The following is a 24,489-nucleotide window of genomic DNA, read 5'->3' on the forward strand; positions in this document are numbered from 1 at the left end:
GTCTCAATTTAGCAACAAGACAACAATGTGTGTATGTGTGTGTGTATACATATATATTAAATAACCAAAATATAAAACCGTTTAACTACAACAGCTAGTTTGATACCATTACAATGTTTTTATTCCTCTCAGAAAATGTGCCTTTGCCTTTGCGCTGGTTGATAAATAAGACCCACAGAACTGAGAGTGGTTTCTGAGATTCGGGCCAGTGTAGCACATCTGTTGCTGGTCACAGTGCATTGCACACGTCTGCATGCTCAACAGCCATGACCCTGTTTGCGACTGGACTGTTTTTCTGCAAACATTGCTATTCCAGGATCTCCTGAATGGACTCTTATTGGTCAATGCAGCCTCTGCATTGAGGTACGAGACAGTTGCAAGTGCACGCACTGTAAAGTCCGTTTTGGGATGATAATTTGATTATATGGGTTCCATGATACACACAATACATATGTTTTTTTTTAACTACATTTATAAGTTCTAATGATGATCATCCGTATAAAAAATGGCTCCAGTTGTTTGTAAACTATATGATAGGACCCTACTATTTTGGAGGCCTCCTACACTACCTCTTGTTCAGAATTCAACTCGTATACAGTTTAAAAAAAACTACAAAAAAGAACTGTCAATATTATATAGAGTTAGTCAGGCAATACTGCAGCAATGTGCACACTCATTTCAATAATTAAGTATGTATACTGTAAAAGCTCACAGATGAAATTTAATCATAATTAGAAACTAATATAATCAGTCTTATATATACAGTACATTATATATATATATATATATATATATATATATATATATATATATATTTATCAAAACTGCTCTGTATGGAATCAGAACAATGACACCTTTTATAAAATGTCATAATTTGCATATTTATTTCTTCAATATCAAAGTAAAGAATACTGTATTTCTAAGGTGTCAGAAACAATTATTAAAATGTTTTGTGCACTATGAGTTAATAACAACATGAGCACACATCACCTCGTTTTCGTAGATAAGAAGGTTATTACTTTTTTAAATTTGATTGTATCACTACCTTACTGGAAGTTATTGAAATTAATTTTTTATGAGATTTAAAAAAAAAAGGATATAATGTTACTTAAACACTTAATAAATCATATAATGCTCTAGATAGCTTTGTTTTGATTATGTAATGTTGGGTTTTAAACCCGAAACAATGGCTTGGAAAAAAAAATCTTATTTTAGCTTACATTTGAAATGTCCTATAAGGTTTTATTGTGGAGCTCTGTAGAAATGGATTTGATGAAGAAAACGGCACATTCCTGCTGTACGTGTATTGACAGTATAAAAGAGCACAGTGTTGTCGAGATTGTTACAGCATTTTTTTTTTTAATACTACAGTAGCCATTTAACCCATAGCTACTATCCACCAAAACACATGAATTAAGTACATTGCACGGGTCCAGTGAACCCATTGTTAATGAAACAGACAAATTAAATCCATTAAACAAAAAATGACACTTTAGCAAAAGAAAGCAACACTATTCAAATAATTCAGAGCAGGTTCATTGCTCAGATGCAATCTGGACATGTGATGAGCACATTGAAGACAGACAGGATTTTTACATGAGACATTTGTCTTTCGGTCCTTCGATGATGGACAAATGGAGCATTTTTTCCTATTGGAGATTGGGTCAACAGACAGCGGAGTTCCAAGCTCCTTGAGGAATTCAGAGGCTGTTACAGTCATTCAGGGCTGCAGACATGTAGAGAACATGACTGCCTATCCCAACAGTGTTTAGAATGGCATGAAATAGAACCCCTGGACCCAAATACCCACCTGTGAAGAAACTGAGTAGCCAGTCCAGCAAGAATGCCACCATACAAGTGGCATTAACATGAAACTACGAGAGGGCAGTGAGCGGCTGCACGTGCTGTAACAGAAGAGCAGAGGGCCTAATAAAAGTACACTGGGTCCACAGTACCCGTGTATAGTAGCTACGGGTTAGAAACACCAATGCAGATATTAGGTAAACTAATGTATCGTCACATTCCTAAAATCTGGTTTGATCAGCAAGCAGGAATCTACAGCTATTAAAGATTACTTTAATGTTAGACTTTAGGAGTCAGCTATTGTAAACGTAAAAGGATATCAAAACATACCATGTAATAAGCTGTAATTAGCATTTAAGCTTATTTTACAGCCTGTATCAAAGGAATTTAAAACCAGCTTACTTTAGCAGACAGAATACAGAATACTTAATTTTGCTGTGCTGGCAGCTTCTACTGGAACAGTGAAAAAAACCCTCTATTCAAGGAGTTTCTTGTTAATTTACATCCTATAGGACCACTTTTTCACAATAATATTTTCTTTAAGGGAATGCATTTTTTTACCATGACTTTAGTGACTAAAGTGTTATAAAATTGTGTTACAAAACACCCTGCAAAGTTTACAAGAAACACATTATGTTAGCTTTGCTGTGTTCAGCATTGTCCATATTTTAAAACATATTGCCGACTCTTTAAATTGATTTATATATACGGAAGATTTACCGATTAAGACGAGGCCCATTTACAAGGGGGGCCTGTTAGACAATAAAACAATTACAAATACAAACAACACAATAAATACATGAGTGGTTCAAACTTAATCAGCAGCCTACAAAAAAGAACAACATAAAAAAGACACATCTATATGTTAATGTGGACTAAAGGAAAAACCATGGCAAGAGGCTCTAAATTGCTCTTGCAATATTTCATCATGGGTCATAAATCAACTAGGCAATACATTTCCAAAACATTTAAGAACATAAGAACATAAGAACATAAGAAAGTTTACAAACGAGAGGAGGCCATTCAGCCCATCTTGCTCGTTTGGTTGTTAGTAGCTTATTGATCCCAGAATCTCATCAAGCAGCTTCTTGAAGGATCCCAGGGTGTCAGCTTCAACAACATTACTGGGGAGTTGGTTCCAGACCCTCACAATTCGCAAGGAGGAAAAATCTAAAGATCACAGTGTATCCATATCACGCTTCTTTCTGCATCAACAAGGATGACAACAGTCGATAATGGCACAGTAAGAATTAGTACTGTAAAATATGCATACAATAAAATATTGTTTAGTTTAGTTTATAGGGTGTATTGACATACACCCCCCCCCCCCAGCTCCTTAAATAATAGGACCCATTCTAACCTTGACACCTGTGAGAGTGGAACATTACAGCTCATTCCATTAAAAAAAAGTTATTTAATTTTACTTAAGTTACACACATATTGGCAATGTAATAGACAAGTTACCCAAACACCCTAGTGATAATTTCAATCACCTAATCACCATCCAAAATAGCATGAACTAAATCATTAATAACAAGCACATCATCCTCTTGTGCTGGTCTTGTGTTCTTTTTAATTAAACTGGAAAGTAATGTGGTGATAATTAAAGTAAAACATACTGTTAATGTAAACATTACTTCTTGAGTTTAAAATAAATGGTGACTCACTGACTTGTTTTGGAACAGTTACATTCAGACTTCCAGTCAGACTTAAGCTTTTATTTATAGTTTGTTAAATTTCCTGTGCAATTAGCAACTCTCTGTTGAAGACCTACAGCTACAATAATTAAGACAGACCTGAAAATGTGAAAAGTTGCCAGTGAGTAATGCAAGTGATGATAAATAATACCTTTTATTATGACATGTTCAGCAATGGCCATTTAATTACACCAGCTGTTCATAATGACATAATACCATCAACTGCAATACCAATGGAACATATTATTGCATGTCTGTCAATGTGAGGTATGTGTATATCAGTCTTGTTTCACATGCTAGTGTGTAATAATGGTATATTATTTTTCCCTAAGTTCATTTCAATTACATTACTACTGCCACACATGGGGGCAGACGCTGCCCTCACACATGACAAAACACCAAGAAAAGAAAAGTCAAGACAAGTCAAGAAGTCATGCATGTTATACACAGGGCGTGCTTTATACAGGTTGTGTCGTAAAAATGACAGGACTGTTCTATTTGTTGAAATTCCTTTATTACTGTGTTTCTCTACTTCATCAGGACACATACGTAATTTTGCCTTTGCAATTTTTATTTGATGGTCAGTTGTGTCTCTGGGTTCTTATGAATATTCAGCAGTGTCTTTATTAGACTGGCTCCTTTATGTTCTTTTTGTGCATTTTGTACTTCTTGTATGTGGAATAGTCTTTGTTTGACACATATTTCTTAGGGCTAGGAAAAGTTGTTAAATATCTGAACAAACACTGCTTAAAATGTGTCATGTTTCCCCTTTCTTCATTAAGCATTGAGGGGGTTTATTTAACACTTGAGAGAGATTTTGTTTACTGTAATATGGTACAAATTGTACTTTTGTTTTCCAGCTAATTCAAAATAAAAGAATATTAAAGTATTTGTTTAAACTTTGAAAGAATGTTCAAACAGGAAAAACTAGTACCCAGCACTAATATTTCTCATGTACCGTGGATAGCTTTTAAGCCTTTGTTTGCCCACAGGACATCTGAGTCCCACTTACTGAATGATTACCACTGCTTGTTAATGTTTAGCATTAATACTACTACTTTGGAGCCCATAGTATGGAGCCCTGTATGCATAGCATTTTATGATATTAATTAAACTGACCTATTAATTAAAACAAAGTATTTATATATAGTATGTAAAACAAAGAGACACATCTACACATATCATTTAGTCATAATCTTAATCTTAAATGTGTACAGTATGTTTACCTTAATTTCATGACCTGGTCCGGAAATCTAATTATAATTGCTTTCTCCATAATAGGGAAAGGAATATATCGGATTCTGCCCCTGTCAACGCTCCGCTTTGACCGATTTGCACCATTAATGTCAATTTTTTAATATCCATGCGCAAATAATGCCTGAGCGGAAATAAAGTGGCTCATGTGAATAGAAAAAACTGCACAGAAGTAGTTGCTCTGTGCATTAATGATTCAGACAATTGCTTGCATCATCAATGATGAAGGTTCAGATGACAAAGAGTTTGGCATTTTCAGATCAGATGATACAGACACAGTCTGATTGATTACGCTTTCCTGTTACGCTACAATCCATATTCTGGATTATTTTTTTTTTAATATTGCAAGAGCTTGTAACTAAGGCATTTTTTTGTATTGAACATTTAATGCTATTGTGCTACTTTGGATGTGATGTTAATTTATTATTTTGTGTTGTGTTTTGACACTGGACACAGAGATTATGTAAAGTCATTTATTAGAACATTTTACATGTTTATATATATTTTTTAAATGTAGCAATTTTTTTTCTAGTGTTTGTCACCTACAAATGTGGTTTTTCATGATGTGCTTTTGTAGCTTTAAAGTTGAATGTTTGTTTTGTGAAAATATTTGAAATGACAAAACAGTGGACATTGCAGCAACTTTGAATTGTATTTCACCAGCCAATAAATATATTAACTGCACTTCCTGATTCTTTAGCGTGACTGTGTGCTGTGCTCTACCTTTTTTTAAGCATACCTAATTGTAAACGTAGTCTCTCTACCTGTTAATAATGGCTCTAATTTCGCCACTACCTGAGTTAACCCCCTTTTGTCTGAACGACAACTTTACACCCCTTGGGCGTTGACTCGGCAGAATCTGGTAATTACTATGCTGTTGACATGTAACAAACAGAGGGGGGTCCTTCTGTTAATCAAGGAATCATTTCCTCAGCTCAATGTTTTAGTTGGTGTTTCCAAATGTTAGTAACATTTCGTGGCATGCAAAGTGTCTCTGCATAGTGGATTTGAGAGATTAACATACCATTCTGCATACAAATGTTGACAAACTACATATAAAAAGTTTTTTTAAACTGCATGTGGTGGGATGCCCCGCCCATGTGCATATTTTATGTTTATATGTATGTATGTAGTGGTGGTGCACGAAGTGTGGATTATGTAGCACGGGTTTAAAATGTATATTTGTATTTAGGCACAGGGATTGCACAATCACTTCATGTGTAGATAAAATTAGTATGTGGGCACGGGGATTGCGCAAATTAGTTCATGTGCTGGGATTTAAGTGAATGATTTAATTAGCAATTGAGTCCCGACACAGCTGTATATATAGAGGCATGAATCACTCACTCGGGGTTGGGTGTTCAGAGGTGGAACGAGAGAGCGAGACAGTAAGAACTGAAACTAAAAGAATATAACAACTGCTATGCACGCTGGCTTTACACCAGCGCAATACTTGTTTGATTTAGTGCTCGTACCGGGTCTATGCACCATTCTGTGTCCATTACCCTTCCTGGTCTGATGTCACCACAAGTCATCCGTGTCACACTGCACTATTACAGAACATGTTGCTGAATTAAATTGATACAAACAACAATCCATGTCTGCATCTATTTTTAAATGACTTTCACAGAACTGTATATGGAAAAGCATAATCTAAAAGGTGTCAAGCCACAAAGAAGCTGATTATTCCCCACTTGTTTAAGACACTGTGCACTGTTGAAACTGGAGACATACCATATTGCAAATAATATGTTGTTTTTAAATTTGTATTTGGCAATCAAAGTGTTATTTTAGTGTTATTCTAATTAAATGTAATTTACAAATATGTTACTTAATGAAATGTAGACAAATATAGATATATTTTTCTAATCCGAGTATTTTACCATATATTCGGTGGCCTTGACCAGCACACAATTAGGTATGCAATAGCTTGCAGTCAGACCACTAATCTAATAGAGCTAAATAAGATAAGTCAAATTTAGGGCCTTGTAATTTGAAATAACAAAGATTCTAACATAATAAAATTTGCTTTTAAAAGGTTTTTCATCAACAAAATATAAATTATTAGTTTGTTAAGCCTGAAATCATCCTAAACAATGATATGCATGTTGCTATAAATAAATATCCTTCCATTGCAATAATACTGGATAAACTGGATATTATTGGGAACTCTTTTCTGAAGTGTTTATCTTGAATTTGTGTAGGTGAAGACGTTTCTGATGATCAGTGTATGGACGACCCTCCTCCCTCTCCACTGCCCTGTGAGGTGCCTTGCCCTATGGACTGTGTGCTCAGTTATTGGTCTGCCTGGGGAGGGTGCTCCCACTCATGTTCCAGTAAAAATGCAGAAGGAAAACAGAGCAGAAAGAGATTGATCCTTGCACTGCCTGGAGAAGGTACACATCGTCTATTGGTCTACAGTCTACAATTGGAAATAAACTTTATTTTGTTGTCGTCCAAAACATGTAAAAGAATTGACGTTGGCTGTATTATAAAATAGTAAATATATCTGAAGAAAAGTTAAAGGTGCTATTTGTTTTTAAAGGACAGCATTCTCTTTTAATCAGTTTTGTATAAAGTACATTTTATCCTTTAAAAAAGAATAATTAATTTAATTAAAGACATGACTAAAGACTTTGAAAATAGGGCCCAGACTTGGTTATGGTTTCTATAACAAAATCTAAAATATATTTTACCCAATGTCAGAAAATGTATTAATTGTTTTCCTGACAAATTGATCATACTAAAACATGAAGAATTCTATAGAGCGCAGTTTTGCATACTATGTTTCAACCTATAAATATTTTTCTAAAAAATGTGCTGTAAACACAACTGACTACTATTGACTGGCGGTATCAAAATGTCAGCATCTTAATGTGACAGGGTGGGTCGATTCTGTTGTGCTAAACTGCGATCAAAAGGGGGACAATATTATCACCAGTCAACTGCAATGTTTAGATGTGATAAGTCTGTGAAAATAACAGATACAGGGCTTTCCTTTAATTTCACTGTAGAAGCAAAGTTAAGAAAACCTCAAAAGGAAAAAGAAAATAAAAATTTTGGAGTAAAGATTAAGTTAATAGAAACACTAAAAAAATAAATCATAAATCATAATTACACAGGAATAGTCTTTCGAGGTAACATCTGCTCTAGCATATGACAGCTTTGTCTTGCTTTAACGTATTAGTTAAGTCAAACGCCTACTGCATCTTGAACAGATGTCATCATGCACATAAACCTTGGCAGAGCTTTTAACCAAATTCTTTGTTTATACATTACCAAGCTAAAGGAACAGTGATCAAATATTATTAATTTCCACTTTCCAAAATAATGTTTGTTCACAGTTTTGGCAAATTTGATCCCTTAATTGGGTTAAATTAAAGCACAGCTTAGTTCTCAAATAGTCCTTAGGCAGTAAATTATTCTGTAGTTGACTCTTACTACATAAATCATGCGTGGCCTGCTTCAAATTGCACAAGTGAAAGTCTAATTAAGACAAAAATATACCTGTGCCTTGGGACAGTCAACTCCCAGATAAAGTCCTGTTTCACCTAATTGTCTGAATCCCACACTGGAAAGGAAGAAAACATGTTTTATATACATATAATCCAACAAGACAACTGAAGCTCAATTAACCTTGTTTTAACTTTTTTTTATTCTTTAAGATTGAGGGCAAATGTTGATTACAGCAATGCCATTATGACAGTCCATTGTAAAAGCAGTAAAAGCTGATTAAGGCAAATAATGTTTAAATTATATAAAAACTATAAGAATACTGATAATTTACCACAATGTAGGTGTTATTTTAAATAGCAACTTGGTAGAGGTCTGAAATAGCACAGTCATCTAAACTAATGTCTCCTTGTTTTATTTTCAGCCGTCACATCCTAACATTGAGTGTTGTAGGGGGACAGGTTAAAGGTTACACTGTACCACTGACTAAGACAAAATACATGTTTGAGAGCCCTGCTGAGGCTGTCCTATTAAGTTTAAAAAGTAACCAGGATGTTAGACTGAAAATAAATGATGTAGAAAGTGAATCTAAACAACAAAGGACACATTGGTTGAGATAACGTTGATATATCAGACCTGAACTAAGTGTTTTTTTAATGTGCCACTTTTCTGATTCAGGTTCAGGACCATGAAACTTCTTATCTGGTTTGGATAATCAGAGTAATTGTATTCAGGAAATATCTGCTGTAGTACAATTCGAAATATCAGGCTCCACTGAGATTTCTTAGATATGTCTTCATCAGACAGTTGGGAGTTATTAATGATATAACCATAGGAGGAGGCAGTGTGGCAGTGTGGTCCAGTGGTTAAAGTCCTGGGCTTTATCCTATTGTAAGTGACTCTGCATATATTGCACAGTTCACAGCCTACCTCTGTAAAGCGCTTTGTGATGGTGGTCCACTATGAAAGGCGCTATATAAAAATAAAGTATTATTATTATTATACCATTGTAAGAAATTGACAAAGTGCTCTCAAATGATGGTTATTTTTACAATACCAGCTTTAGACGCCAAAAGGTAATGTTTCTATTTCCAGGTGGAAAGCCGTGCCCTCCAGCTTCAGCCTTAGAGGAATGGAGACTTTGTAATGACCATCCCTGCACTGTATTTTTTTGGGAAGTTTCTCCATGGGCCTCTTGTATTGAAGACACCTCCATGACAACTCTCAATGCTACCAGCAACTGGAATGGAAAACCCACCTGTGCCGTCGGAATTCAGACCCGCAAAGTCATCTGCATGAAAGTCAATGTTGGACAGGTTATCTCAAAAAGGTATTGTATCTTTCATCATTAAGATGCCTCTGATAATACATTAAATAAGTAGTATTGTATAAATGTGTGTATACATTGTGTTTCTGCATGTCTCTTGTGACAGACTAATCAGATACACAGTGTTTTTAATAATATGTCAGGTACCACTGTGTTTTGCTACATTAGGTTAACAGTAGACCTGCCTTTTCAGCCACTAGCATTCTGCATGCCCCACAGCCACCAGCATGCTGACTTGGCAGGCCTGTCACCTCTCAAGTTGCATTCTTTGTCTTGCCAAAAAGGCTGCCAGTTTATCTCCAAAGTATTAGAAAGGACTGAATAAGCCGACTGCACCCTGTCTCCTGAAAGAGACCTGACAGGCCTCACCCATTCTGCTTGTAGTCAGCAGGCTGCATGTATTGCCAATAATTGAATTCACCATTAACTGTACCTCTAAATGCATCCCCGTCCTTACAGCTCTACATTTCTGTAAATACATCCCAAGGACATTTCATTTTTAAACTTTCAAATGCTGTAGTGGGTTCTAATTTTTTGTAGCCTGTTCCTCATAGTGAAACATAATATCATCTTTTTCCATTAAATATTATTGAAAAAATCATTAAAAGTTGTGAAAAAAAAATGTTACCCCATATCTGATGGAGATTTACATAAGCAGTGGTAGTTTTTATTTTTTTGCCTCATTATATACTCTATCCAACATATTTGTCTTTGGTTGGTCTGTGGTGAAGATCCTTTTTATAGAGCTTAGAATGACAATTCAGAGATCAAATTAATGGATTCTTCTATTGCCCAGCTTTATTGTGCTACAGGCAGCAAATGTATCACATCATTAACGCTTGTGACACTGTAACACAGCAATAATGGTCTACTCTTCTCTTAAAAAATGTAGTTGATTTGCACAAACAGTTCCCAAAGGCAGGACTTGCAATACATTTAATTGCAATCTGGTTTAACTATGCTACTTAACAAATGTCAGTGAATTTAGAAATAATGATTGTGTTTACAACGAAGAGTATAGTAACAGTTGGACCAACAGAGGCACCAACATTGAAAAACAGTATTATAAAACGATGGTAGGGCAAGTGAATGGGACATCAACAAAGAATTCCAGCAGTGTAGTACTTTTTATATATTATACTAAACAGAAGACGTACTTTTGTAACATACCGTATATGGGTTTTGTTTTCAATTTTCCAGGGAACACTGCCCCCTACTTTTACATTATGGAACACACTGACATCTGCGCATTCTGATTCGTTATTAGTGGTCACATAACCATGGAGGAATTTTTGCATGACTGTTATTGATTACATATATTTTATAACCTTCCTGTTAGCAGAGATTATCTGACAAGCTTATTTAATGAAACCCAAACCGTCTTAACTTCCAGTTGAGAAATGTCTAATGGAAAATGCTGTAAGCATGTTTTTTTTAATCATAATGACATTGCAAAGCAGCGATGGTAGGAATGTGACTGGTGGCACATTTGAGATGTGTTTTAATCTCAGTGATGACTTTTCTTTATTATCCCAAATGGAGGGAATCTACTAATTAGAGAGAACAGCACAAATGACACCAGACCGTTCAGACTCACTCAACATTTCCCCTAGTGAGACACCCTGCTAAACATTTACAGCCTTCTGAGGACTTTGGTTACAGTTGTTTTTGCTAGCCTATTATAGTGGTTTAAAGATATGATGTTTTATATTTCTGTTGGACTTAGCTATTACTGTAGCTCAGACAGCCATGGTGGACATGAAGAATTGTAAGTCAAGCTGTAGCCGGGGACAGACGAGAATATGACTACTGGTATGAATACGATGACCTAACCAACTACAACAATGATAGATTTAAACCCAGATGTAAAAACCATTACGTTAAAGTATTTATCCACTTCCTCAACTCCCTCCATACCGTGAAATCTTATTGTGAAGGGAGCTACACATAGCCTGAAATTGATTGTGAAACAGTATGCGGCCCTGGGGTTTATAGAGGCAATATATCCTTTTCATATTGAAGGAAAGAGGTTAATGGTTTTAAGGATAGTCAAACATCAGTTTCAAACCAGACAAGATTTCAAGCCAATTAGATCAAACTATTCTTATCTGTCTTGATGTAGTTAGCTGTTTATAAAAGCTTGGCCTAGTGTCACGCACGCTTACTGTACCATGATGATGCATGTCTGGCAGTTTCAATGAGGAATGAAGTATCATCACGTTCACCCCAATCAGGGCATGGAAGGTCAATTGTTATGGTACTTTCTACTTTATAAGGGAGTAGAGCTTTATTAGAAAATAATATAACTGATCTTAATTTACTCAGAAACCTGCTAATGAATTGTCTTGTGGGACATCGAAGCCTTGATGCACCCACTCAACATTTCTATTGCCTTTACAAATGTGTGCTTAGCAGTAAAAATGGTCATTTTTACCGATTTTCTGTCTCCAGATTCACATGAATAGTGCCTTTTTTTTTTTTGAGTTTAGGTGTCCAGATTCTACTCGGCCAGATCCAATTCGCCCTTGTTTGCTACCTTGCAAGAAAGACTGCATGGTCACCCCTTTTAGTGAGTGGACACCTTGTCCTACAACTTGTCAGCCAGGTACGACAATTATGTTATGGAGACTTTTGAAGAGCTGCTTGATAAAATCAGAATTAAGTTATATTATCCTAAAAAAAAAACAGTTACTTGTAAACCAAGACTACCAGGACTTGAAACCATATGAGAATAAAATAACTCATGAAGGACACTATTTTCAATGTGCCTGGTGTTACTATTTACATTTTTCTGTTCGGTAGACAAAGGAATACTTATTTGTATTGTAAATATATTTATACAGGACACAATTAGAACATTTAAACAATGCATACCTTGAAGACATGTATAGCAGTGATCCTTAATAGTCTGTGCTAATATCACTGATATAAACTTGTTTTCTCGATTTAATTGACTTGTGGGACAGCCAACACATGTTTAACCACCTGCATGGCCAAAATTCAACAAAGTTTAATCTTAGACCGCAGATTGGCATTGCAATTGGAATCTTCTAGGTCCAGAACAGGTATTTTTTACCAGCAGAAACATCCTGTTACTCCTGTGAATTTTCTTGGATCTGGAAGTGTCAAAATTGCGTAAATTAAAGTGGCTAATTACGTAATAGAAAATTATTTTATGACAGCATTACCTTGCTGACACCGGCTTCTGTTTTAATGTAACTGCAAATTAAAACTTGCAGTAGATGCAATTTTTACCTCATTGGGCCTGCTGCTGATGTGATTGCACTGTTAATTGTTTAATTTGCATTGTTTGGTAACTAAGACTTTTCATTGAGCCTTGCTGTCAGAAAAATTAAATAAATTGTGTTTGAAAACAGTGATATAGCTTTCAGTATGATTTAACATGAACCATGAAATAGGAAGAATGAATATGACACATACAGTAACAATATAGTGCAAGCTTAGAAATGTATCAGAGGAAACAAAATACATACTCAAACCAGAGAGGACAATTTCTCTATATATGTAATGTAGTTTACTTTCTGTAAATTACATCCATATCCTTCTTTACTCAGTTAATATATATATATATATATATATATATATATATATATATATATATATATATATATATATATATATATAGGTCAGTGAATTACTGAATTAAGGTCAAATTGAATTAAGGTCAAATTTACCATCAGCATAGCCTGTTTCTTCAATATACATATTTCACATTTAAAATGGGCATGAATTACAATGGTCTTAAATATGTTTTTGTTTTTCAGCTAACGCAACTACAACTAAACAGTCCCGCTATAGGATTATCATCCAGAATTCTGCTCATGGGGGACACGAATGTCCAGACACCCTTTATGAAGAGAGAGAGTGTGAAGCTCTTCCAATATGTCCAACTTACAGGTAATGTACAATTAAAAATCAAGAAATACGCTATTGTAATTTTAAAAAATGGCAACCGATACTATAACATGACAGCACAACTAGGAATCTTAAACATTACTATGCATAGAAACACTGATAAAAGTCTCTGTTTTCTACATTTTCACCACAGGAGTTGAACCAAACTTTGTACAAGTACAAACATGGTGGTATCTGCTTAATTGATCTGAATACTGGCGTACCTAAATACAGTCTGTTTAAATAATTACAAGAGGGGGACTTCACTAACAGTGGATGGTCTATTAAGTGTGTTTTTGTCTTTAAATTAATATTTAAACAGTAGCTGTATTTATAGCTGCCACTGTTATGATCAGCAGACTAGACCTCCATAGAAGTAAAGCATATCTGTGAAATGGAAATTTCAGTAGATCACGGTCATCTACAGATGGTGGACAAAAAAATGGAAACAACAATGTAAAGTCACTTAATAGGGCATTGGGCCACTATGGTATCCCGCTCTGTGGAGTTCTCGGTGGACCGTTTTTGATAAAAATGGCTGCTCGCGCCCCAGGTTGAAATTTGCAGTCAATTGATCTGCAGTTGCTCGCCTGTTTTGCCTTGAACTTCAAATTAATGCACAGATATCACAATCCTGGAGTATGCGCTTCCGCCCACTGTTGCTCTTTGCTGATGATGTCTTTCCCTCGGAGTTCCATGCTGGCATCACCTTAGACACCGTTGCTCGTGAAACATCAGCAAGTTGAGCTGTCTTGGTCACTGAAGCTCCTGCCGAACGCGCCCCAACAATCACCCCTCTTTCAAAGTCACTGAGGTCTCCTCTTGTAGCCATGCTAGCCATAGTTATATGCAACCAGGCCTATCCAGCATTTTTATACATGACTTAATTAACGCATGAGCCACACCTTTGTGGAAGCCCTTGCTTTCAATATACTTGGTGTCCCTCATTTACCCAGGTGTTTCCATTTTTTTGTCCACTACCTATATATATATATATATATATATATATATATATATATATATATATATATATATATATATATAATTTAAAAAATACTCTAAGACAACTAACCATGTGTAGTTATTTTTGACAGCAAAATACATCTATCAAATGACCATTGCTTTACTTTAGACAGTGTCATCCGAGAATTCTGTTTGAACAACATCATCATCTTAGTATTTGTTTGTAAGTTGAGATGTTTGTGGTAATGATTTGGTTATTTTGACATATTAATTTGCAGTACTCACAGTGGTGATGTTTTAATATAGCTCTATGAACTACTGTAATGTATCTCTTACAACAATAATAATAATATAACAATAACACTTGCAACAAAAAGTGTATTGTGTCTTATATTATTACCACACAGGCAGATAAGAGTGGTGTTACGTGCACACTGAAATAACAGCTGTTACAATGACTAGGCTCAAGAGCAGAGTACAAGGCTGGCTGTCTCCCAGCTCTTTATTTGTTTATTTAGCAGACACCTTTATCCAAGGCAACTTACAGAGACTAAGGTGTGTGAGCTATGGATCAGCTGCAGAGTCACTTACAACAACGTCTCACCTGAAAGACAGAGCACAAGGAGGTTAAATGCCTTGCTCAAAGTCACACAGTGATTCAGTGAGTGAGCCAGGATTTGAACCGGGGACCTCTTCATTACAAGCCCTTTTCGTTAACCAACGGACCACACATTGTCAAGCTAAATTGGCAATAAATAACCAATTTAGCTTGACCACATTCTTACATGTTTGTTGTAGGCAGGGAGGGTTTTCTTAACCCTTTACTGCCAACTCAATAAAATATAAATTTTTACATGTGCAAGGATTCTGCCCTTCCACAATAACCTACTTGACTTGTGTGATTTGTTTTAGTGTATGATGCTGCCGCTGCAGGATATTCTAGTGAACAAGATATTCAGTCTCAATGTACTTTAACTTGTGAAATGAAACAAATCCATAAAATAAAAAGAATCGCATAGTATCCACTGGAAATATAATCTGTACACTTGTATGCCATAATTCACAAATACATATGTATATATATATAATGTTTTTATGGTAGTTGCTAGTTACAATTGTTGTGATAAGACACAGCCATTCTCTTTTCTTACTATTTTCCTAGCTGTTCTGTCTTTTTGAGTCAGATAGTTTTGCAGTTAAAATACATACTGTTCTCAATGTATTCTTAAACATACATGTGAATTATTTTTTCAGATGGAAGCCCCATAAGTGGCACCAGTGTACGATTGTACCAGATTCAGTCAGAATAGGCATTATAGGTGCTGGGGAGGCATGTGGACAAGGCTTAGAGACAAGAGGTAAGGTGTGCAAAGACTTTGTGTATCTGTATTAATGTTGCTTTTATAAGTATATTTCACTTCAACCCTCCTTCAGCTTGCCACCTGAGGTTTCAGCAAGCTTGTTTGTTTTATATGCTCTCCTGCTTCCATGTTGCCTGTGATGAATTTGCTCGCTGTGATTTCACAGCTAATGAGCCACATTTACACAATATCCTCAAAGTGTCGTTAACCTCTTATTGGTTTTGATTTCAACAGTAAGAAGCCTTCAGTCTAAGAATTATGTATTGAGAACAATGTAGCAGTGTATCCTAAAACCTGGTGTTGGTTTGGAAAGATTAGAATTAGAATTGATTCCCAGGGCAAAATGTGCAATGGTGTGAGGTACTGTAGGAAGGAGTTATCTGGCCTTTACTGGAGAAGTCTCTTCTATACAGGAATTAAGGGGCTGTAAATGGTTGTAAGCAGAGAGTCAGTCACTTTTGAACCGGGATCTCATACAACATGACCACTAGCTGTGCTGAAAAGGAGCTGTCCAATCCTACACTGTAAAGAGTGGTGCTGAAACTCTGGACTGGGCATAAACAGTTTTGCCAACAGAATGGCAACTTTTCTATTGTTGTTATTTTAAAATTTTTGTGCATTTTTCTTTGTTCTTTGTTCTTGTAAACATTTTTCTAACAAGTGGAGGCTGCACCAGTATATTTTTACGTTAATATAAACATGACCTTAACATGTACTCTCTAGTCTGACATTACCGTCACACAGCATATTTCTCTTGGCAGCTGTCTTGTTTTATATAGTTTGCAAACCCCCGGTGACCAATGTTTTGACAAGAATGATTATTTTTCAATCGTGTCTAGAACTAAAACTGAATTTCAATTTGTCATCTACAAGAAGATCGGGTCATTGGGAAACTGTCAAATGATTAATAAAATTATTTATGAAGAAACTAGTCACATTTAATTTTTTTTTTTTTTTTTCAAAATCAAGTTACCATTTGTGAAGACTCATAGACAAAGTAATAAGCATGTTATTTCTAGTCATGGCTGCATTTTGGCACAAAGAAACCCACTGGTTTCTGCTCTGTAATTTTCAGTTTTTATTAATACAAGTAATTTACCAGAGACTGTCAAGACTGTGAGGAAATTGCCTCAACATCAAGTGCTCTTCAGTGACTTTGATGAAAAAAAGCTTTTCATTTTATTTTAACATGCAAAAGCTTTACTGCTTTCAAAGTTAAATGCCTGAATACAAGATTTCCCCTCCTCATTAGGATGACTGTTAATGCTTCACTGTATTAATTCATGGATAGATGAGTTGTTTTAGAATAGATATCCCCTAGATGCCTATGAGGCAGGAAATGCAGTGAGCAACAGGGATAAAAGGCCATAGGTTTTACCAAAACCCAATTCAGATAAAAAAGAGGAAATATTAATTAGAAAATATACATTCTTTTTTACAGTTCACAAGATCCCTGCTTAGAGCTTATTTCCTGGTACCATAATTTGATATAATGCTAGACTTCTTTTCATTTAATGAGATTTGTTTCAGGCATTGTGCATACCAGTAAAGAGCTGACATCTTTGGATGTCATGATGCCAGTTCATACAAATTTATTTTTTCATAACTATTACATAAAAAATAAAAAATAAAACACCAACACAGTTAAATTATCAAAACATTAAACACGGTTATTTTGCTAGGATTAATACAATGGAAATGTGATGCAGCAATTTAAGTGTTCCATTTTGAATTGAAATGCAGACCATCATCAACTGTGTATGCTGAAAATGCATGCTGTGTCAGCAGATGGTGTGAGCACAGTATAGGACATGATTGAGAGCCCCACATTGCGGGAAATGATTCAGTAAGTGAAGAGCAGACCAGAAGGCTTTTAAAGATCTCCAACTGAAATATAAAAATGATGCTGTGAAACCAAAAATAAATACAATCTTGTATTAATTTACTGTAACTCTTTCAACACTAAATAATTTTACTGAAAGATAACCCAACTGTAACTAATTCAGTATTTCCAGTGTCCTGCAGTATACAAACCTTTGTGCCTTTATACTATATTTTCCACAGTATTGGAAGAGTTAGGTATGGTTTGTAATTTCTAAAAAAGCCGTATAAGTCCGTTGAATTTCACATGCTACAATTACAGTAATATTGTACTGTCAAATGTAACTTATTTTAAGAGAACTTTGCGTAGCGCTAAGTTATGTAGCCCCAGTCTGTTGTGATTTATAAACCTCAAATTAAGTTTGATAATGAGCTTGGTGTAGCAGTGATATCTTAATGTGTTGATTTGAAGAGACTCTTTTTGGACCATTTACATCCAATGCTGTGTATCTCAGTTACAATTCACTCTGAGTTGAATTGTGCATAAACTGACACTACTGTAAGTTAAGATGGAATAAAACTGGAAGATGGAATAAATATTGGAATGGGGCTCGTTATGTGGAAACATCCTGGAACTGAACATTTGCGTAAGTGTATAAAAAAGTTACAAAACAGAAACTCCTCATATCTTACTGGAATTCAGTGGTTGACAGAGATTTCAAGTTTACTAAGTAAGCATAATATTAATCACTTTACAATATTATAGTTAAATATGATTATGAAGGGATTGGTGCACCTCTAGTAATTAATTAGACCTGTACAATTGGGCATGGCTGTCAAAAGATATTGACTGGGTAGGCAGTTCAACACATATGATGGAACAGTATACACTCAAAAGCACGGCTGATGCCTTTAACTCACTATTTGTAAAGAACCAACTTTGATTAATTCATCTCACTTACCAAAACTTAGTGTCTCTTCCTTCTCTGCTCCTTCAAGTAATATTTCAAGCCTTTAAATGTAATTGTAGCAAAAAGAGGATCTTTTCCATGATGGAACAGTGGTTTAGTTACAATTTTCATTTGGTCTCAGGGGACAGAGGAACTCATTTTTTAAGTTTTAAAGACATCAAGCCAGATTCTCAGAGCTTAAATTGTCATTATTATGATTTTTCCATAATGCACCCAATAAAGTTACCAAATCAGAAATAAATGAATCATTTAAGCTATGGGCTTGATTATCAGCCACATATTATTATTATTATTATTATTATTATTATTATTATTATTATTATTATTATTATTATTATTATTATTATTAATAATAATTTAATTTATTTATTCATAATAATGTGGTCTTGGGTGTAGGAATTGGATGACTTTTAATCCGAAGATCAGGTTGCTGTGACCTGTCTCAAATGATTAATACAATCTGATTCATGCAATGAATGAAGTTCTGCTGTAAATGAACTTGTAATATTATTTTTAGACTATTTCTTAAATATGTGCTCTTTATTTTAATGTAATTGGATGTAATAATCAGCTTACTAATTACATTAATACTTTTAGAATACTGTCTATATTAAACAGCACATACTGTAAGTGTGTTGAAAATACAGTGAATGTGTCTCATTTTATTTGGGTCTTAATACCTGTTTAACACAATACTTACATATCAAAGTACTAGAATCTACATTACCAAGTCCTAATATTTATTCAGTAATTTAGAAGAATGATACCAGGAGGTTCACGGTTCAAATCCCAGCTCAGCCACAGACTCACTGTGTGTGACCCTTAGCAAGTCACTTAACCAAGTGATCCGTCCTTCAGATGAGTTGTAAAACTGAGGTCCTATTGTAAATGACTCTGCAGCAGCATTGTTGATGCATAGTTCAGCCCCTAGTCTCTGTAAGTCACTTTGGATAAAAACGTCTGCTAAATGACTAATTCATAATAATAACAATAATAATAATACTTGATACTCTATTGGATTTGTAAACTGAGGGCCGGCTCTATTGTAATGCTGGAAGGGAAATGCTTTCCCCTTATCTGTGATCAAAAGTTAATGCTAAGTAATATACTTGTTAACCTAAAGACTTGCTGAAGCCATCTGTCATTTCTGTAATAGTAAGCATTAACGAGTACTGACGCTTTAAAAAAAATAAAAATGGCATTGTTAAAGATGATCCCTCTCAGATTTCTAGATAGGGAGAATAGAATGTTAATGATTCAGAAAGTAAAGAATACAAAGGAATATGTTAGAGTGGTGATGGGAAGAAAGATAATTGCAATAAAAATGGATAACAGCCTCTTCAAATCAAAATGCCATTGCTATCAGCCCACAAAGATACAGGGCACTTCTTATAAAGCTAGCAGCAGAGCCATTATTGTGGTAATTGGTGCATAAGCTTCATTTTAGAAAAAAGAAATACATTACAAGTTGCAAATCTGTATTTATGGTTTGATTGTGAGTACAGATAAATGGCAGATAGGGCTTACTGTAGCTCCGTGGAAAATTAGTAAGCTTTTTCAGTTTTGCAAGTGAATGTTTTAAGTTAATTGCCATCTCTGGTAAAATGGCACACACAGCTACAGCTGTCATGGAATTGAAATAACTCCTGCATTAGTATTGTAAGAGTCTTTATTTTTAAGTGTAAATTATACTGGGTAATTTCATACATGTATGCTCTTTCTGTTTATTCTGGTAACACTCAAAAATGATTTCCTATACAGAAATGAAATATACTATATTTTAACCCAACTGTGACAGGACAGTGTCACTGGCAATAGTGTTTATATCAGGAAGGGAGACTCAGACACAGAAGTTGCAGGTAAATTGTGAATGCACACATTTAATTAAATAATAAAACAATAAACAAAACACAGGAACAAAACAAAAGGCACAGTGGCCAAAATAAACAGGTTTAACAAAAACTCACCAAACGTAAATAAATACAAACACGGACACGGACGTAAATACAACCCAACACAACAGGGAACACGGAACAAGGAACACAGAACCCGACCCTCCCCCTCCACCTCTAAAACCAACATCAATCCTATCCTTACTAACTAGCACCCGTGATCACCCTATTTATACACCTGTATAAATTCCCATGTGTTTTTGCAGGGAGGATTTTAACTCCCTCCCTGCCACCCAATATTCCCCACACACACATATACCTGTGCCTTGGCAGGGCTTTCGTCCTGCCACACTGCCACACCAACCTAAAACATTTCAATTTATTTAAGCAACAGCGGCCACATTTTTAGTTTGAGGCAATGTGTGCATTCTGTATTTGAAAAGAGTTTATGTGTTTGAAAGCTCAACAATTTATTTATGCATGTATGCACTAGGTAAAATACAATCGCTTACACATGCTGTGCAGTAGATAACACATTTGATGCATAAGCAAAATACAATCATAGTTTCTTCAGACCTCTAAATGTGTTATGTAGGGTGTTACATGAATTATATATGAAAACAATCCATTTTGAAATGTATTCAAATAAAGCATTCCCTAGACTTTGCGTATACATCGACATTACTTTATTCAACTTTAGTGAGAATGAGAATTTACAATTATTTTCTCACACATTGTTATAGTATATTGTAGTGAGCCCCACTGTCTACTGCATACCTTCAGATCTCATTCAGTCCCCTAGTCATCATTCAAAACTCTTGACCTTTAAAATTGCGCTCCACCCTAATAATTCTTATATGGCTTATTATCTTTACAATTTGTATGCATTGCCCTACAGGGTGGGTAAATCATCATTGTGAAGTTTGGTCTACTCTCTATAAGAATCCATGTCCATGTACAGTATATACAGTAAACAATAGAGCTTATCTTCATGAAAATGCACAATGATAATGGTTATTTCACAGTATGTTGGTTAATAATGTTCTTTAGTGCTCTTGCCCAAATTGTTTATCAGATATCATTAGTGGGGTGTCATGTCATTAGTAGTGAATACTGTTTCAACTTATTTATCTTATGACTCATTACTTAAAAATGAACTCGGAGGTATAAAATGAAACTGACCAACAGGTATTGCAGATCACCATGGCTGAAAACCGGCGGAGACGTTCTATATATAACGTAATATATCCCTTTCATTCAGGCAATACAGCATATAGGGGATCAGGTGCTTTTGCATATACTACCCTGGCTTAGAAATCCTACCCGTCTGGACAGCTGACAGCTGCTGAGGAAGCATTCAGCACCACGCCTGGGCAAATATGGGTAGTGGGCGCTTGAAAGGGATGTGGCAGATACTGATGAAACGGACTGAAGTGCACGCGCATCGCCATTTTACGTGTAAATTGATCTGCATGGAAACCCCATTATTGTCATTAAATCTGACTATTTTAGTACAATTGTCTGACATTCTTACAGTGACCTCTATTCTACCACGTCATTTTACTATTATTTAAAATAATTGTCAAATGAAATGGATGAATCTTGCATTAACTTCAATAAATCCCATTCTTTTAAAAAATGTTGCCATCTTAAAAGGATATTCTTTGTCAGTGTGTGAAAAAGGTCACACAAGTGTGAATTTTTAATACACACTTCATTAATTTATTTTATGAAGTACTACATTCAAGAAGAATCTAGTCTGCTGATTAACCTTTTCCAGTTTTTCCATTTTAAACTACCATTTAACATTCTCATATTTCACTTGAAACCTCCTTTAAATGTGTCCATCTTTGAGGCTTTATTAGACGTTAGATTGATAGTTCAGTGACATAGACATTAGACATAAACAGTTTTGAATGGGGGGTAGCTGTGCCTACTGATAGCCTAGCCTAGCCCATCAGGAGTGCCAAATCAGTACAATAGATAAGCATATCCCCCATAGCATACATGCAGCATTTTGGCAATGCTTTCAGGTAGCTCTGAGCTGCCTCGACAGCCTCATTGTAAAACTCAGCACATTTTGGTGGAGGATGACATTTAAAAGTCAATTAAAAATCAATAAGATGTGTAAAATGCATGTTTTTGGATCAATGATTCATCACAACAGCCTGTGCTGTGTTATCAAGGTACTTAAATCCCCATGGAGTAGCTTATTTCAGAGCAAACATCAATTGTGCATGACTAAATTATGAATAATAAAAATAAAAACATTATAACCCAATCTGTAGTATTTTGTATTTGCACTTGTATCTAACCCTGATGTAACTATCAACACTGTTATCTGCTCTTGAACTGCCCCGATATCAAATCGTACTGTGTTTTGTATTTGCTCTTATTAGGATTGTAATTTTTATTTTGTATCTTGCTCTTAATTATACTGTAATTTTTGTAATTATTTTTTTATAATGTATTTTTTGTATACAACTGTAAGGGTGTCTGCTAATAATAATAATAATAATAATAATAATAATAATAATAATAATAATAATAATAATAATAATAATAATAAAAAGAAGAAGAAAAAAATCTCTTTACACAAAATCTACTTTTCATTTCTACTTTACCAACATGATGTATGACAGTGCTGGAAATAAAGGCAATTTGTCAGCTTCAAGGCTTCTACCAAGTTCTCTCAATATAAAATATATTCGACTTCATTGCCACCTTGTTCTTATCCTGACATGCCAGTAAATCTAGATAAAGAGTATCATTGATTTTTAAAATATTTCAAATGTTTTAACAACATATCAGCCCTTGTTTAATGTTAATGATTTTGGGGATAAGATTTGATTCAGTTTACAATACCACGTCAGTTCTTTTTTAAATCTGAAAACATTGAACCATGTGGTGAAATAGAGAACCAGTAAAACATAAGACTCTCAATAAAGTACTGCTATATCTAACAACATTAACATTAACTTCAACATTTGGCCCCATATTCTCCAAAACAGAAAACAAATTAAAATGTTTAATGCAAACATGAGCATTTAAAGCTACAAGACATTAGACTAAAAAGTCTGAACCACCATGCATCATCCTACATTCTCATTTACATAAGATATTTTGGAAGCTGTCTCTTTCAAGAGGCAAAGGTATAGCTAATGAATCTCAGTGGAAATGGTGCTTTAAAATACATTCTGCAAACCCAGTGAAGTCACTGTACACATCACAGCACAGAGAGTATTTTTAACACAGAAGTTCAACAATCATGAAGAACATGCAAATAAGATTAATCACAACATGGTGTTGTTTATATAATACCGTTGGGAATAGGAGTTACATAGGGGAGGGGATGTACTGTGCCTGAGCTGATATGAATTCAAGTCTTTGCTTTAACCATCACCATAAATGTTTTTTTTCTTCCTTTTATCTCTTTGTGAACTTTGTAACTTTGTAACTTTGGTAAACTTTTTTAAAATCCTTGGGTATGTTAGTGTAATATTAGTTTTGATCTGTGATCCTTTGCGCTGTATTTCTGTCTCCAATCCACTCCAAGTATGAGCCAACAACTGTATAATGAGATTTTTTTTGTAAAAATCAAGTTTACCAGCAAGTGGTGTTCTACAGATATGCTTTACTAACCATCCCTACTTGTAGTCATAATATCCTGAATTTAAGTGGTAGAAGTCTAAGGTGAGCCTATGAAGGATTTCTAAATGGATTGCTAACCAACTGTTATATCTGCTGGATACTCTACTACTGACAGTCAATAAAAAAATTGTACAAGCAGTAATAACAATCACAACTTGTTTTGAAGATGATTTCTATTTTCTAGATTATGAGCAAAATAACTTTAAATGTGAATAAGGTAGTGCTATCCTTAAAATGTCTTAAAGACTACCAAATACCGAAACTATGATAAATGTGTGCAATTGTTTAATGCTAAGACTGCATAATGTCAGTTAGATATTATCTTCATCGCACTTGTTGTTTTGTTATTTGGAACCTTTTAAAAGCATCTATTAGGATAGT

At 34.9% G+C, this 24,489-nt stretch overlaps 1 protein-coding gene across 2 annotated transcripts in view; it reads left to right on the top strand.

Annotated features, from left to right (window-relative positions):
- LOC117426516 (thrombospondin type-1 domain-containing protein 7B-like) overlaps positions 1-24,489 on the top strand; it is a 144,357-nt gene that overhangs the window by 79,813 nt on the left and 40,055 nt on the right. For both annotated transcript variants that reach the window (XM_034044162.3, XM_059033829.1), the window contains exons 9-13: positions 6,959-7,150; positions 9,303-9,537; positions 12,024-12,139; positions 13,320-13,452; positions 15,667-15,770. In XM_034044162.3, coding sequence (XP_033900053.3) covers positions 6,959-7,150; positions 9,303-9,537; positions 12,024-12,139; positions 13,320-13,452; positions 15,667-15,770 — 780 coding nt within the window. The remainder of the gene's footprint in view (positions 1-6,958; positions 7,151-9,302; positions 9,538-12,023; positions 12,140-13,319; positions 13,453-15,666; positions 15,771-24,489) is intronic.

The sequence above is a fragment of the Acipenser ruthenus genome, chromosome 11, assembly GCF_902713425.1.
Source record: "Acipenser ruthenus chromosome 11, fAciRut3.2 maternal haplotype, whole genome shotgun sequence".
Classification (NCBI taxonomy): domain Eukaryota; kingdom Metazoa; phylum Chordata; class Actinopteri; order Acipenseriformes; family Acipenseridae; genus Acipenser; species Acipenser ruthenus.